Genomic DNA, 13116 nt, shown 5'->3' with positions numbered 1-13116 from the left:
AACCAGGCAGAAACTCTGAAATCCGGTGGTTCATCTCCAGGTCTGCCTGCTGAGAAACTAACCCCTGGGTGCCCTCCAGAGCCTGGACAAGGCCAGTGGGCACCATGCCTGTTCAGATGTTGTCCAAACCCAGGGAGCAAGTGCTCAAACGTCAGTAATTTTGCACAGAAGGCGTGAAATGCTCTGGTCTGCCCGGGGCTGTGGATGGGGATGCCCTGAGCTTATGGCCCATTTGTTTAGGCCTCTTGCATTCACTGGGAAGGAAGTGTCAGAAGTAGCATCTCAGGCCACTGAAAGAGAGAAGGGAGAAGGCAGTTGGTCATTGCAGTGGGATATGAGAGCCCAAAAGTAATGCTCTCTTCTGGGTCAGGATCTTGGTGACCTCGCTTTGTTTTTGAGAGATGCCATTGTTTCTCGCCATCACAGCCAGCGCTCTCTTTACAAGTCTGCTCGTTCATTCTGTCCATTCCGAAGCTATTCCATTGCATGCTGATCCCCTTGACGTAAGCTCACAGGGCAAGGGCAGTGTAGTCACACGGGAAGGACATCACGGCAGCCATCAGGAGACCGGCCTTTGTCCTGGCTCTGCTCAAGCTGGCGGGCACACCGGACAAGTGCCTTCACTCCCGGGTTTCCCTCTCCTCACCCTTTAAGCAAAGGGGCGGAACTGGATGGTGATATTTCCTATGATTTCTCCTGGCTTTAAAATTGTGAGTTGTTTACTGAGTATTAGCCGAAGGATTGATGCTTTTGAACTGTGGTGTTGGGGAAGGCTTTTGAGAGTCCCTTTACAAGGAGATCAAACTAGTTAATCCTAAAGGAAATCAGTCCTGAATATTCGTTGGAAGGACTGATGCTGAGGTTGAAACTCCAATACTTTGGCCAGCTGACTCATTTGAAAAGACCCTGATGCTGGAACAGATTGCTGGCAGGAAAAGAAGGGGACGACAGAGGATGAGATGGTTGGATGGCATCACCGACTCGATGGACATGAGTTCGAGTAGACTCCAGGAGTTGGTGATGGACAGGGAGGCCTGACATGTTGTAGTCCATGGGGTCTCAAAGAGTTGGACACAACAGAGCAGATGAACAACAACAAGCAGCCCTAAAAGGTCTTCGCCCTGTATTCAGAACCACATTGTCCCTCCTCCCTACGAGCGGCATTCCTTCTACTGCCTCAGTGCCTGTGAGACCAGTCCTTGATGTTTGATAACTCTGCTAAATGAATGAGGGGCTATCCAAGGAGATCACGAATGAATGAAACCACTATCACAAGCGTGTACAGCTTCCAGACTTTGGTTCTTAGTGTTTCAGTTTGGTTTGCTAGGAGGACTAGATAACCAGTACGGGGCATTTGAGTGGTGTGGGCACAGAGAAATCAATTTCTTTTTTTTACACTCTCTTTTATTTTTTAAATTATGCACGTTGATAGCACATTTACAGGAGACTTGGAAAATACAGAACAAGGTTACATATAGTTCCACTATATATTACAATTATTTTTTAAGTAGATAAATTAAGATTTTTAGTTGGAGTTTCAGTATCAAACTCTCAAAAAGTAATAGAATGAATATAGAGAGGTAGGATATAGTGGACCTAAAAAGCACTATGACACAATTCAACGTAATTAAGATTTATATATTTTTCACACAACAGCAGGATACAAATTCTATTCAAGTTCCCATGGACTCTAAACCAGGAGACACTGGACCATATCCAGGGACATAAAACAAGGTGCAGAAATTTGATGATCTAAAGATATTGAAATCATACAGAGTCTGTTCTCTTATCACTGTAGAATTATGTTAGAAATCAATATCAAAAGATATTTGAAAATGACCAACATATTTTCAGGTGCTGTGTGACATTTACCAAGAGAGATCTTTGACTTGGCCATTGAAAGCCTCAATAAAGTTAAAAGACTGAAAAAACACAGAGGGTGATTGCAGAGAAGAAAGCATTTAAATGAGAAATTGATTTCAAAGATACTTTTAAAAATCCCATGTATGGAGAAGTCAATTTGTAACTGTTGTTGTTGCTGTTAAATGCCCTGTTTTCTACAAATATGGAAGAGTGTGCACAGGGTTTTGTAATCACCTTTTTTCAACAATGAAGATTTTTTTCCTCATCACTAATATTCTCTTATTTAGTTTTAATAGCAGCATCCTATCTATTATAGGGTTCACTGTACTTTATTTAACCAATCCCTTAATTTTACACATTAAGTCCATTCAGGTTTCTCCATATTATAACCAACATATCTAAATATTCTAAATTACTTTAAAAATAAAATATACAGGCATGTCTCATTTTATTGCACTTTGTTTTGTTGCCTTTTTTTTTTTTTTCCAAATTACAGGTTTGTAGTTACCCTGCATTGAGCAAGTCTCTTGGTGCCATTTTTCCAATAGTATCTACTGCAGTCCCTATGTTATATTTTGGTAAATCTCACAACATCTCAGACTTTTTCATTAGTATCATATTTGTCACGGTGATGTGATCAGTGATGTTTGACAGTAATGTTTTGTTTTGGCCTTTTTTAGCAATGAAGTATATTTTAATTCGAGTATGAAGACTGGTTTTAGTCACAGTGCCGTTATGGCATGCTTGTGCTGGGCTTAGTTGCTTCAGCTGTGTCCGACTCTTTAGGATCCTGTGGACTTGAGCCCGACAGGCTCTTCTGTCCATGGGATTCTCCAGGCAAGAATACCAGATTGGGTTGCCCTGCCCTTCTCCAGGGGATCTTCCCAACCCAGCTATTGAACCCGTGTCACCTGTGTCTCCTGCATTACAGGAGGATTCTTTATCCACTGGGAAGCCCGTTGTGTGCTTAGCAGACTACAAAATAATCTAAGATCTACCAGACCCAGGGATTGAATCTGCGTCTCTTAAGTCTCCTGCATGGGCAGGCAGGTTCCTTACCAATAGTGCCACCTGGGGGGCCCATAACTTTTATATGCACTGGGAAACCAAAAAAATTTATGTGACTTGCTTTATTATGGTGGTCTGGAATAGAACCCACAGTATCTCTGAGGTATGCCTGCATTGCTTTGTAACAGGAGACATGTTTTCAGTAAATAATACTGATCTCGTGACACCATGCGCCCTGCCTGCTTGTCAAATGGTGGATGAGGCTACGGGAGGGCCAGGTGGAGGCAGCAAGTGGGAGGCGCCCTTTGTGCTCCACATGCGGAGAGATGGTGATCACCCTCAGTTACAGTGTCAGCAGAGGAGAGGAAGGCTGTTTGCACACATCCAGAGCACTTCATCTTTCCTCTCGTGAACAGAACCAAGAGAAAAGGTGAAGCTGGGTTACATGGAAAAGGACCCAGGCACAGATTGGAGGCCTGGGTTGAAGCTCTCCCCTGCTGCCTGGCCTCAGAGCGAAAGCTGAACCTCCCGGACTGGAGTTTATTTTTCAGTGAACGGGAGTGTTAGTGTTATCATTCGTATTGCTTGCCTTTCCATCACTGGTTTGGAAGTTAGAAGTGGGAGAGCTTGTGAGCCGAAAAGGAAATTGTAGGCCCAAGGTTAATTTGAAGCCTTAAAGCAAATATTGTGCAGAAGTAAACCCCTGAGAACATGGGCTTACTAGATCTGTGTGTGCTATTTGTCTCTGGAGCTGTGACCTCGAATATATCTAGTTAGCAGTGGTTTTTGAGAAAATCCTTGCCTTCCACACCACCCCAATGAACAAGAAGCAGAAGCAGTAATTCCACCCTCCACTCTCTGCATGTTTTTCAACTCCTAATCCTTGCCAGCTGTAGACTGGCAGGGAGCCCAGACGGGGAGTGCTTTCTGATAGAGCTCGTTTTGTTCCTGTCTCCCTTCTAGACAAGGAATTCCTGAAGGAAAAGGAGAAGTTAGAGATGGAGTTGGCGGCAGTGCGGACTGCGAGTGAGGACCACCGGAGACACATCGAGATCCTAGACCAGGCTCTGAGCAACGCCCAGGCCAGGGTCATCAAGCTGGAAGAGGAGGTGAGCCCGCGGGGGGATTAGGGGGTACAGGGGGTGGTGCCCAGAGCCCCGAGGGCCTCCATGTCTGTTTCCTAACCCAGCAACTTTAACCAGAGCCAACTCCAGGGGAGCATGTAGGCGACCTCTCAAATGAAAATGAGTAATAACGGAGCTTATCCACCCCAGAGCCGGGCAGAGGATGAGAGGCAGTGGTGAATATCGTCAGCAAAGAGCTCAGTCTCAGCGATAAACCCAGGCTGCCGCCCACCGCCTGGCAGGTGTCCAGGGGCTGGAAATAAATGGAAGCACTGGGAACCACTGGTGCCTGTGGAGAAAAGAGACTCAATTAAGAAAACAGTTCAAGTGTTGTTCTTTGGGCTCTCTCGTGCATAAAAAAGGCCCAGTCTTCTGACTGGGTGGGGTAGGAGTGGTGTTCAGCAAACCTGTCTCCAGTTTTTAGAAGCTGGCTCAGTTAGCAATGACCACCACCCTCCCCGCCCTGCCCAGTCCAGGAAATATTGATGCTGCTCAAGCATTATGGGTTTAATGCTTTTTTGATGAAATCAAGCCTTTAGGTGAAGTTTTGAGAAGTAGAAAGTAAAAGCATTCATCTCTTAGTTGTGACTGACTCTTTGTGACCCCAAGGCCTGTAGCCCACCAGGCTCCTCTGTCCATGGAATTCTCCAGGCAAAGATACTGGAGTGGGATACTGGAGTGCCATGCCCTCGTCCAGGGGGATCTTCCCGATCCAGGGATCAAACCCGGGCCTCCCACATTGCAGGCAGATTCTTTACCATCTGAGCCACCAGAGAAGCACTTTTCCTTTAAGCCTGACCAGGGAAGGAGAATGACCACTCCTGAGGCCCCAGTTCCAGGATCCAGGCTTTAGATACCACAGCACAGAGGAGCCAGCTGCACAAGCCCCTGTGTGGTGGGGCTGAGCCGAACAGACCTGCTGTGGAGAGCAGGAACTGGAAGTCAGAGAGACACGTGACTGAAATATGCTCCACCAGAACCCAGTTGGTGCTTGACACACAGGATGCAGTATTGTTATTAATCTAAGTGCTGTTATTCTTGTTGAAAATGAAAAACTGTTCCTTCCAAAAACATCTCCTGGTGCCAAGTGACTCGAGTGTCTCGGCAAACTTCAACTTCAAGCCTGAAGCAGTTAAAGGCAAAAATTGTTAAGTCAGTAGTAGTTGTTGTTTTTCAGTCGCTCAGTCATGTCCGACTCTTTGCAACCCCATGGACTGCAACACACAGGCTCCTCTGTCCTCCACCATCTCCTGGAGTTTGCTCAAATTCCTGTCCATTGAGTTGGTGATGCTATCTAACCATCTCATCCTCTGCCACCCCCTTCTCCTCCTGCCCTTAATCTTTCCTAGCATCAGTCTTTCCCAGCGCATTGGCTCTTCCCATTAGGTGGCCAAAGTATTGGAGCTTCAGCGTCAGTCCTTCTAGTGAATAGTCAGCATTGATTTCCTTTAGGATTGACTAGTTTGATCTCCTTGTAGTCCAGGAGACTCTCAAGAGTCTTCTGCAGCATCACAATTCTAAAGCATCACTTCTTTGGCCTTCTTTATGGTCCAACTCTCACATCTGTACATAACTACTGGAAAAACCATAGCTTTGACTATGTGGACCTTTGTCGGCAAAATGATGTGTCTGCTTTTCAATACACTGTCTAGGTTTGTCATAGTTTTCCTTCCAAGGAGCAAGCATCTTTTAATTTCATGGCTGCAGTCAGCAGTGATTTTGGAGCCCAAGAAAATAAAATCTGTCAGTGCTTCCACTTTATCCCATTCTATTTAAGTCAATAGGGTTTTGTCCATTAGACCTGTCCTGTTAAACCCCACAAGTATTATGTAGTTTTTTCTAGCAACTTATACTTAATTTTCTTTTTCTTCCCCTATTTTTTGGCCACACCATGTGGCATGTGGGATCTTAGTTCCCCAGCCGGAGATCAAACCGATGCCCCCTGCAGTGGAAGTGTGGCATCTTAACCACTCGACTACCAGGGATGTCCCTGTGTACAGTTTTAATGCTAGCATGAGTATCTCAGGCAACAGCCCCAGAGTTTTCCCTGTCACCACCAAGCAGCTCATTAAATAGGAAAACATTTGCTACAGAAAGTGACCTTAACCCCTGAAGGACAGGAGGTCCACTTTGAGCAATGGAGGCTGGGACTCATTATCGGTATAACTAAGATCATTTCTCAAGGACCCGTCTCCATGTGTGGAGTGAAGAAAAATGATTATATGATTATATATATGATAAAAATGATTTTAACCTTTTTGTGATGGAATTCCAGTTGAGCTATTTCAAATCCTCAAAGGTGATGCTGTGAAAGTGCTGCACTCAATATGCCAGCAAATCTGGAAAACTGAGCAGTGGCCACAGGACTGGAAAAGGTCAGTTTTCATTCCAATCCCAAAGAAAGGCAATGCCAAAGAATGCTCAAACTACTATTGCACTCCTCTCACACGCTAGTAAAGTAATGCTCAAAATTCTCCAAGCCAGGCTTCAGCAATACGTGAACCGTGAACTTCCAGATGTTCAAGCTGGTTTTAGAAAAGGCAGAGGAACCAGAGATCAAATTGCCAACATCCGCTGGATCATCGAAAAAGCAAGAGAATTCCAAAAAAACATCTATTTCTGCTTTATTGACTATGCCAAAGCCTTTGACTATGTGGATCACAATAAACTGTGGAAAATTCTGAAAGAGATGGGAATACCAGACCATCTGACCTGTCTCTTGAGAGACCTGTATGCAGGTCAGGAAGCAACAGTTAGAACTGGACATGGAATAACAGACTGGTTCCAAATAGGAAAAGGAGTACGTCAAGGCTGTATATTGTCACCCTGCTTATTTAACTTATATGCAGAGTACATCATGAGAAAGGCTGGGCTGGAAAAAACACAAGCTGGAATCAAGATTGCTGGGAGAAATATCAATAACCTCAGATATGCAGATGACACCTCCCTTATGGCAGAAAGCGAAGAACTAAAGAGCCTCTTGATGAAAGTGAAAGAGGAGAGTGAAAAAGTTGGCTTAAAGCTCAACGTTCAGAAAACTAAGATCATGGCATCCAGTCCCATCACTTCATGGCAAATAGATGGGGAAACAGTGGGAACAGTGTCAGACTTTATTTTTGGGGGCTCCAAAATCACTGCGGATGGTGATTGCAGCCATGAAATTAAAAGACACTTACTCCTTGGAAGGAAGGTTATGACCAACCTAGACAGCATATTAAAAAGCAGAGACAATACTTTGCCAACAAAGGTCTGTCTAGTCAAGGCTATGGTTTTTCCAGTAGTCATGTATGGATGTGAGAGTTGGATGGTGAAGAAAGCTGAGCGCCGCAGAATTGATGCTTTTGAACTGTGGTGTTGGAGAAGACTCTTCAGAGTCCCTTGGACTGCAAGAAGATCCAGCCAGTCCATCCTAAAGGAGATCAGTCCTGGGTATTCATTGGAAGGACTGATCTTGAAGCTGAAACTCCAATACTTTGGCCACCTCATGCGAAGAGTTGACTCATTGGAAAAGACCCTAATGCTGGGAAGGATTAGGGGCAGGAGGAGAAGGGGATGACAGGATGAGATGGTTGGATGGCATCACCGACTCGATGGACATGGGTTTGGGTAAACTCCAGGAGTTGGTGACGGACAGGGAGGCCTAGCGTGCTGTGATTCATGGGGTTGCAAAGAGCCGGACACGACTGAGTGACTGAACTGAACTGATGTTAATATTTCTGTTAAAGCCAAAGTTGTGAACTCATTGAAGACAGGTTCTTTATAATCACTACTATGGATCTTCCCTTGTCATTATATTTATATAGATCTTTGCTTGACTGATTGTACATAACTTCTCCAAAATGTCTCATGTGTCTGGCTTCCAGTATCCCTTCTTGTTCTTATTAAAAAAGGTTGTTAACTCAGTTCAGATGGCTCACACTGAGGGCTTACCGTAACTTTCCACAATGCTTAAGTGCCTGGACTGTAAAGGCAGACCACGTGAGTTAGAATCCTGACCACAGGACGGGTAAATCAGCTGTGTGACCTTGAGTGAATCACTAACCTATTCAGTCCTTAGTTTTCTCACCTGTTAAATCGAGATAGTAAGAGTTTACCTTCTATTGTCATTGGGCGGATTAAACGAGATACTGCATATAAAGCACAAGGCTTGGCATGTTGTGCTTGCAATATGTTGGGTGATTAATTACGGTTATGACTAATCACCCTCATCATTACATACTCCTTGCTGGGCTTAGGGCTATTACAAGGGTGAATGAGAGAGAACTATGTCTTCAGGAATCCTGCAGTTAGTTAAGAGTTAATGTTAATTCATTCATTTAACAGATATTTATTGAGCTGGATGGCAGGTACTGTCCCAAGCCTTGGGGACATACTGTGCACTCTGCCCCAGGGAGACAGATCTTGTGGCACTTACATTAGTATTTTAGAGGCTACACTCAGAACAGTATACAATCCAGGACATGATAAGTGGTATATGAACAGTACTCACAAAATATTTTATCAGATGAGGCTTTTCTAGCACAGGAACCTGCAGTCAGTAGGTCCTCGAGCAACCAAAGTCACAGTGAATGAAAAGCCAGAGGAAAACTAAGCGCAAGAGCAGGTGTGGAAAAGGCTTTTGCTGTCTGCACTCCCTGCAAAAGATCAGAAGCCTCTCCTTTCTTTATCGCAGTGGCTTTGGCTAGGACACAGGCATTGGTCACGGCAGGACTGCCTGCTAAAGTCAGACACTAACCTTTGCAGTGAGTAAGTACTCTAATCACTAGCGTGTTCCAGCTTGCCAGTGCAGTCGGGTTGAACTCAGGATCTGAACCACCTGCCAAGCGTCTGTACACCGAGGTGCAGAGTGACAGGAAATAGCATCTGGTGTCCTCTCACCCAGGACCAGATCAGATAAATGCCTCAGTCTGATTTTTGGCCCTAGCCAATCCCCAGCAAGTTAGAAATGTGCCTGGAATTTATGAACATGGACCAGACACCTAATTGGGAGAAAACAAACTCTGAGGATAAGAATTTGAAGCTATTGATTGATGGTTCTAAATCCATACCTAACATGACATTTACATAAATCATTTTTACCTTAATCTGCCTCTCCTCAGTTATTGTGTGGTTTGCATGTTCATTAGGCCCTTCCTTCTCTCCAGGACTGTCAGCTATTCATCCGTAAAGGGCTCTGAAATCTTTAGGAGAAAGTTACTTCCAAATATCTATAATAAGAAATGTTTATACGTATTTACACATACACAAATGGATACACATGCATATATACATACAGACACAATCTCTCTGTTACAATAGTAATTGATACTTATAGAAAATTTGAAAAATACAGAAGAGAGTAAAGAAGACGAGAAATTATTATTCTGCTGTACAGGTAAACGCAATGCTTTCGTTTCCTTTCAGTCTTTTTTCATACATTGATGATAGATAGACATAGTTGTGATGATGTTGTATATAACTTTTGATTCTAGATTTTTCAGTTAACATAGAATAATCATTTCCTCATGACACTTAAAAATTCTTTATTAACCTCATTTCCAATGCCCCTACGTGCTATAATTACTAAGCAATAACCAAGGATTGAGCTTAGAGCTGTATAAATGACTGAAAGCAGGTGCCCTCTTAGGGTCTTCAGTTCAGAGCATCCCAGCCGTTTTAGGTGTAACTGCTGGCCTTGGCCTAAATCTTGGTTTAGGAGTGGGGAAAAGACAACATCTCCAGGTACTTTGACCTTCTCTCCTCCCCCCGCCCTCACCTCCACCCCAGCTTCGAGAATCACTGTCTAAATCCCGTGCTCCTTTTTACTCTGCTCAGCTCCGAGAGAAGCAGGCATATGTGGAGAAAGTCGAGAAGCTGCAGCAGGCCCTGACCCAGCTGCAGTCCGCGTGTGAGAAGCGCGAGCAGATGGAGCGGAGGCTGCGCACCTGGCTGGAGAGGGAGCTGGACGCCCTGAGGACCCAGCAGGTGAGGGGCAGGGCGGGGCGGGGCGGCGCATGCGTGCAGCTGGGCGCCTGCTGCTGGCGGGCTGCGCTCTGCGCTGGGAGCTCAGGGCTAATGAGAGCATCTGTCCTCGGCGGTCCAGCCAGTGGAGCAATCAGTCCACTCCCTTGGAGGGACAGAGGTCCTTACAGAAAGAAAGTAGTGACCCCTGGGGGCTGGGCATGGGGCAATGCAAGTATAGACGACTTCACAGAAGACGGCTTTGAGTAGGACTTGGAGAGATAAGCTTGTTGGCCATTCTGCGGAAGCATCAGAGATAGAGGAGTTCAGTGCCTAGAGGAGACAGGTGTGAGACACGCGGAGAGTCCGGGACAGCCGGGGGAGCGTGCCCAAGAAGCTGGCTGGTGAGGAGGCATCTGCCAGTTTGTGGAGGGCGTTTGCTCAGGTTGGGAAACGATTCCCGCCCCACCTCCCCGCCCCCGTAGGATCAAGGGAGGAGCCCTCCCATGGGGTCAGAGGAGAGGCTGGAGGGACAGGTGTCAAAGTCAGGAAGGCCACCGTGAAGGCCCTTAGTGTCTTCAAGGGTGTAGATATGGTGGGAATCGGGGGGGGGGTTCCCAGAATGGGGGTGAGATAAGGAGGACATGACCATCAGTGAGTTTTCAGAGGTAAAGGATAAAAGGAGTCAGGACCGTCCCGAAAGCTAGTACTGGCCATAGGCGCTTAGTCCTGCCGCTCCCTGTTTCTCCTGGTAACAGCTGTTCCTGTAATGCAGCTATGAAGAAGCTCAGATGAAAACACCCCAGCCCAGGGTCCATGTGGGCCTCGACAAGGGCAGACATCCTCCAGCTGGGCCAGACTCCTTTACAGGCTGGTCAGGGACTCCTGGCATGTCATCGGCCAGCGCTAGGGGCCGAACCCTCTGTGTAGCTGGTGAAGGGTGGGCTGTAAGTTGGGAACCGGGGAAACGTGAGACAAGGCTCCGTGGAATTATCTCGCGGACAGCGCATAGTGGTTATGGTTGAAACGGTTGAAAGCATATGCTCGGGCCAGTTCAGCCCTTTCTCGTGGCAGCGCACACAGCGCCCTCTGCGCATGTGTACTTGGCTGGAGGTGGCGGTGTTGGCGAGATTGCCCAGAAAATTCAGGAGCCCACCCAGGCCCCCACCAACTTGGCTTCTTAGGAAGAAGTGAGTCTGTCTCTGGACTTCCGATATCTAACCTGTACCACATTCCCCAGCATTTCAGGGCCCCCTTCGGCTGTTCTCTGTTGCTCGGGTATTGAGATCTTACGCCTCCCAACTGAAGGGCAGGCTCTCTCGTGCCCGGTACTGTGCTGGCACCTGGTGGGTATTTACGAGCTTCTGGCTGACAGAATGGGCACATCTCAGTACTTAGAGCAAAAAAGAATGTTCTTTTCCAGTTAATGTGCCACCCACGCCCTGCAGTTAAATTACTTACCCCTGGATCTTCTATTTTGAGTGCTGTGAAACCAGACTCTTCATTTCAGCTCCTCTTTCTATTCTCAACCATCTCTCCTCCACTGATTACTCTCGGGATTTTTGTCAGTGCTGTTGCTGTTACAGACTGTACTCTAATGAGCTGCCTTTTTACATGTCTCCTTGCTAGAGAATGTGAGAGTTTCCCAAGAGGATATACCTAAAAATGGAATTTCTGGATAGCAAATGCATATGCTAAACATCGCTAGATATTGCCAAATCACTCTACAAAGTAAATGTACCGATTTCTTATCTGAAATGTATAAGAATATCTTCCTGTACATTATCAACAACGTTTAGTTTTGCACGATGTCTTTTTCTTAAAAAAAAAAGGGAAAGAAACCAGGCTCAACTCCATTATCCTTGTTATATATCCAGAAGAAATGTGAAGTTAACATTATTTGGAAAATATCTCTATTGCCACAGAGGCCCATTCCCATATGCACACTTAGACCCTTGCACGCTCACATCCGCTTTTTCCTTAGACCAGCAAACACAACGTTCCCACTGTACATAAAATCAGCTGTCAGATTTAGGCTACATGGGGAGGACAGAGGGCTTCCCAGGTGGTGCTAGTGGTAAAGAACCCGCCTGCCAATGCAGGAGACGTTAGAGACGCAGGTTCCGTCCCTGCATTGAGAATATCTCCTGGTGGAGGGCATGGCAACCCACTCCAGTATTCTTGCCTGGAGAATCCCATGGACAGAGGAGCCTGGCGGGTCCAGTGGGTCACAAAGAGTCGGACATGACTGAAGCGATTAGCTTTGCATGCATGCACGGGGTGGATGGAAGTTTCAGAACTGGGACTCTTCCAGTATTATGCGGGTTACAGTTTGGACTTGTCTTTGAAGGGGATAGCAGATCCCAGCTGTGTGTGGCTGACATGAGACCAGAAAAAGGGGAGACAGTCTTTAAACAGAACTGCCCAACATCTCTTTACATTAATATTACAGTTGTTGTTTTTAAATGAGAGTGTTAATCTGTCTCCTCTGTTATGAAAGGCATTTGAGGGTTTCCCTACTTTTCCCTACTCACTAAAAAGATAAATATTGTTTTGTTTTTTTTTATTTTTTCCTTTGACACTTCATTTTCTCATTTTACCAGTGAGCATACTCCCTAGTGGCTCAGACAGTAAAGAATCTGCCCACAATGCAAGGGACCCAGGTTTGATCCCTGGGTCAGGAAGATCCCCTGGAGAAGGGAATGGCAACCCATTCCAGTATTCTTGCCTGGAGAATCCCATGGACAGAGAAGCCTGGCAGGCTACAGTCCATGGGATCAAAAAGAGTCAAATACTGCTTAACCAACTAATACTTCACATACGTTATTCTATAACCAGAAAAGGCAAAAATGTTGTCACGAAGAAATCCACCAGAACACCTTGGGGTTTTAATAGTTCCATGTGGCAGATACTATATAGATTGGTCCAACTCCTGCCTGGAGTCTGTGAATAAGTTTGGTGATCACAGTTCTGTTGACCCCCAGCAGGGATGACCAGCAACCACTCTGGAGTGTGGGGTCACCCAAGGAACTCATCCTCTGATCCGCTTCCTCCTCATTCACTGTGAGGAGCTCACGCATCTGCCTGCCCAGGATGTGGGCAGCCCACAACTGCCTGCTTCTTCACCCCAGTGCCACTCAAGTATTTATCTGATGCCATCAGAAGGCATACTGAGGTTACA

General features: G+C 45.9%; 1 protein-coding gene and 2 long non-coding RNA genes across 19 annotated transcripts in view; 1 reads left to right on the top strand and 2 right to left on the bottom strand.

Annotated features, from left to right (window-relative positions):
* The window catches only part of AMOTL1 (angiomotin like 1), a 197865-nt gene that overhangs the window by 165133 nt on the left and 19616 nt on the right, over positions 1-13116 (top strand). For all 17 annotated transcript variants that reach the window (XM_081543192.1, XM_081543201.1, XM_081543193.1 and 14 more), the window contains 2 exons: positions 3835-3980; positions 9810-9959. In XM_081543192.1, the coding sequence (XP_081399318.1) occupies positions 3835-3980; positions 9810-9959 (296 nt within the window). The remainder of the gene's footprint in view (positions 1-3834; positions 3981-9809; positions 9960-13116) is intronic.
* LOC145526778 (uncharacterized) lies at positions 1383-9155 on the bottom strand. The gene is made up of 4 exons (XR_014069168.1): positions 8485-9155; positions 7926-8061; positions 4912-5118; positions 1383-4284 (listed from the first exon to the last, which is right to left on the bottom strand). It is a non-coding gene; the product is annotated as an uncharacterized LOC145526778 (long non-coding RNA).
* LOC145526777 (uncharacterized) lies at positions 9501-10941 on the bottom strand. The gene is made up of 2 exons (XR_014069167.1): positions 10646-10941; positions 9501-10268 (listed from the first exon to the last, which is right to left on the bottom strand). It is a non-coding gene; the product is annotated as an uncharacterized LOC145526777 (long non-coding RNA).

Source organism: Giraffa tippelskirchi, chromosome 11, assembly GCF_054371585.1.
Source record: "Giraffa tippelskirchi isolate mGirTip1 chromosome 11, T2T-mGirTip1v1.2.pri, whole genome shotgun sequence".
NCBI lineage: Eukaryota > Metazoa > Chordata > Mammalia > Artiodactyla > Giraffidae > Giraffa > Giraffa tippelskirchi.
This window is presented reverse-complemented; position numbering and strand designations above follow the sequence as displayed.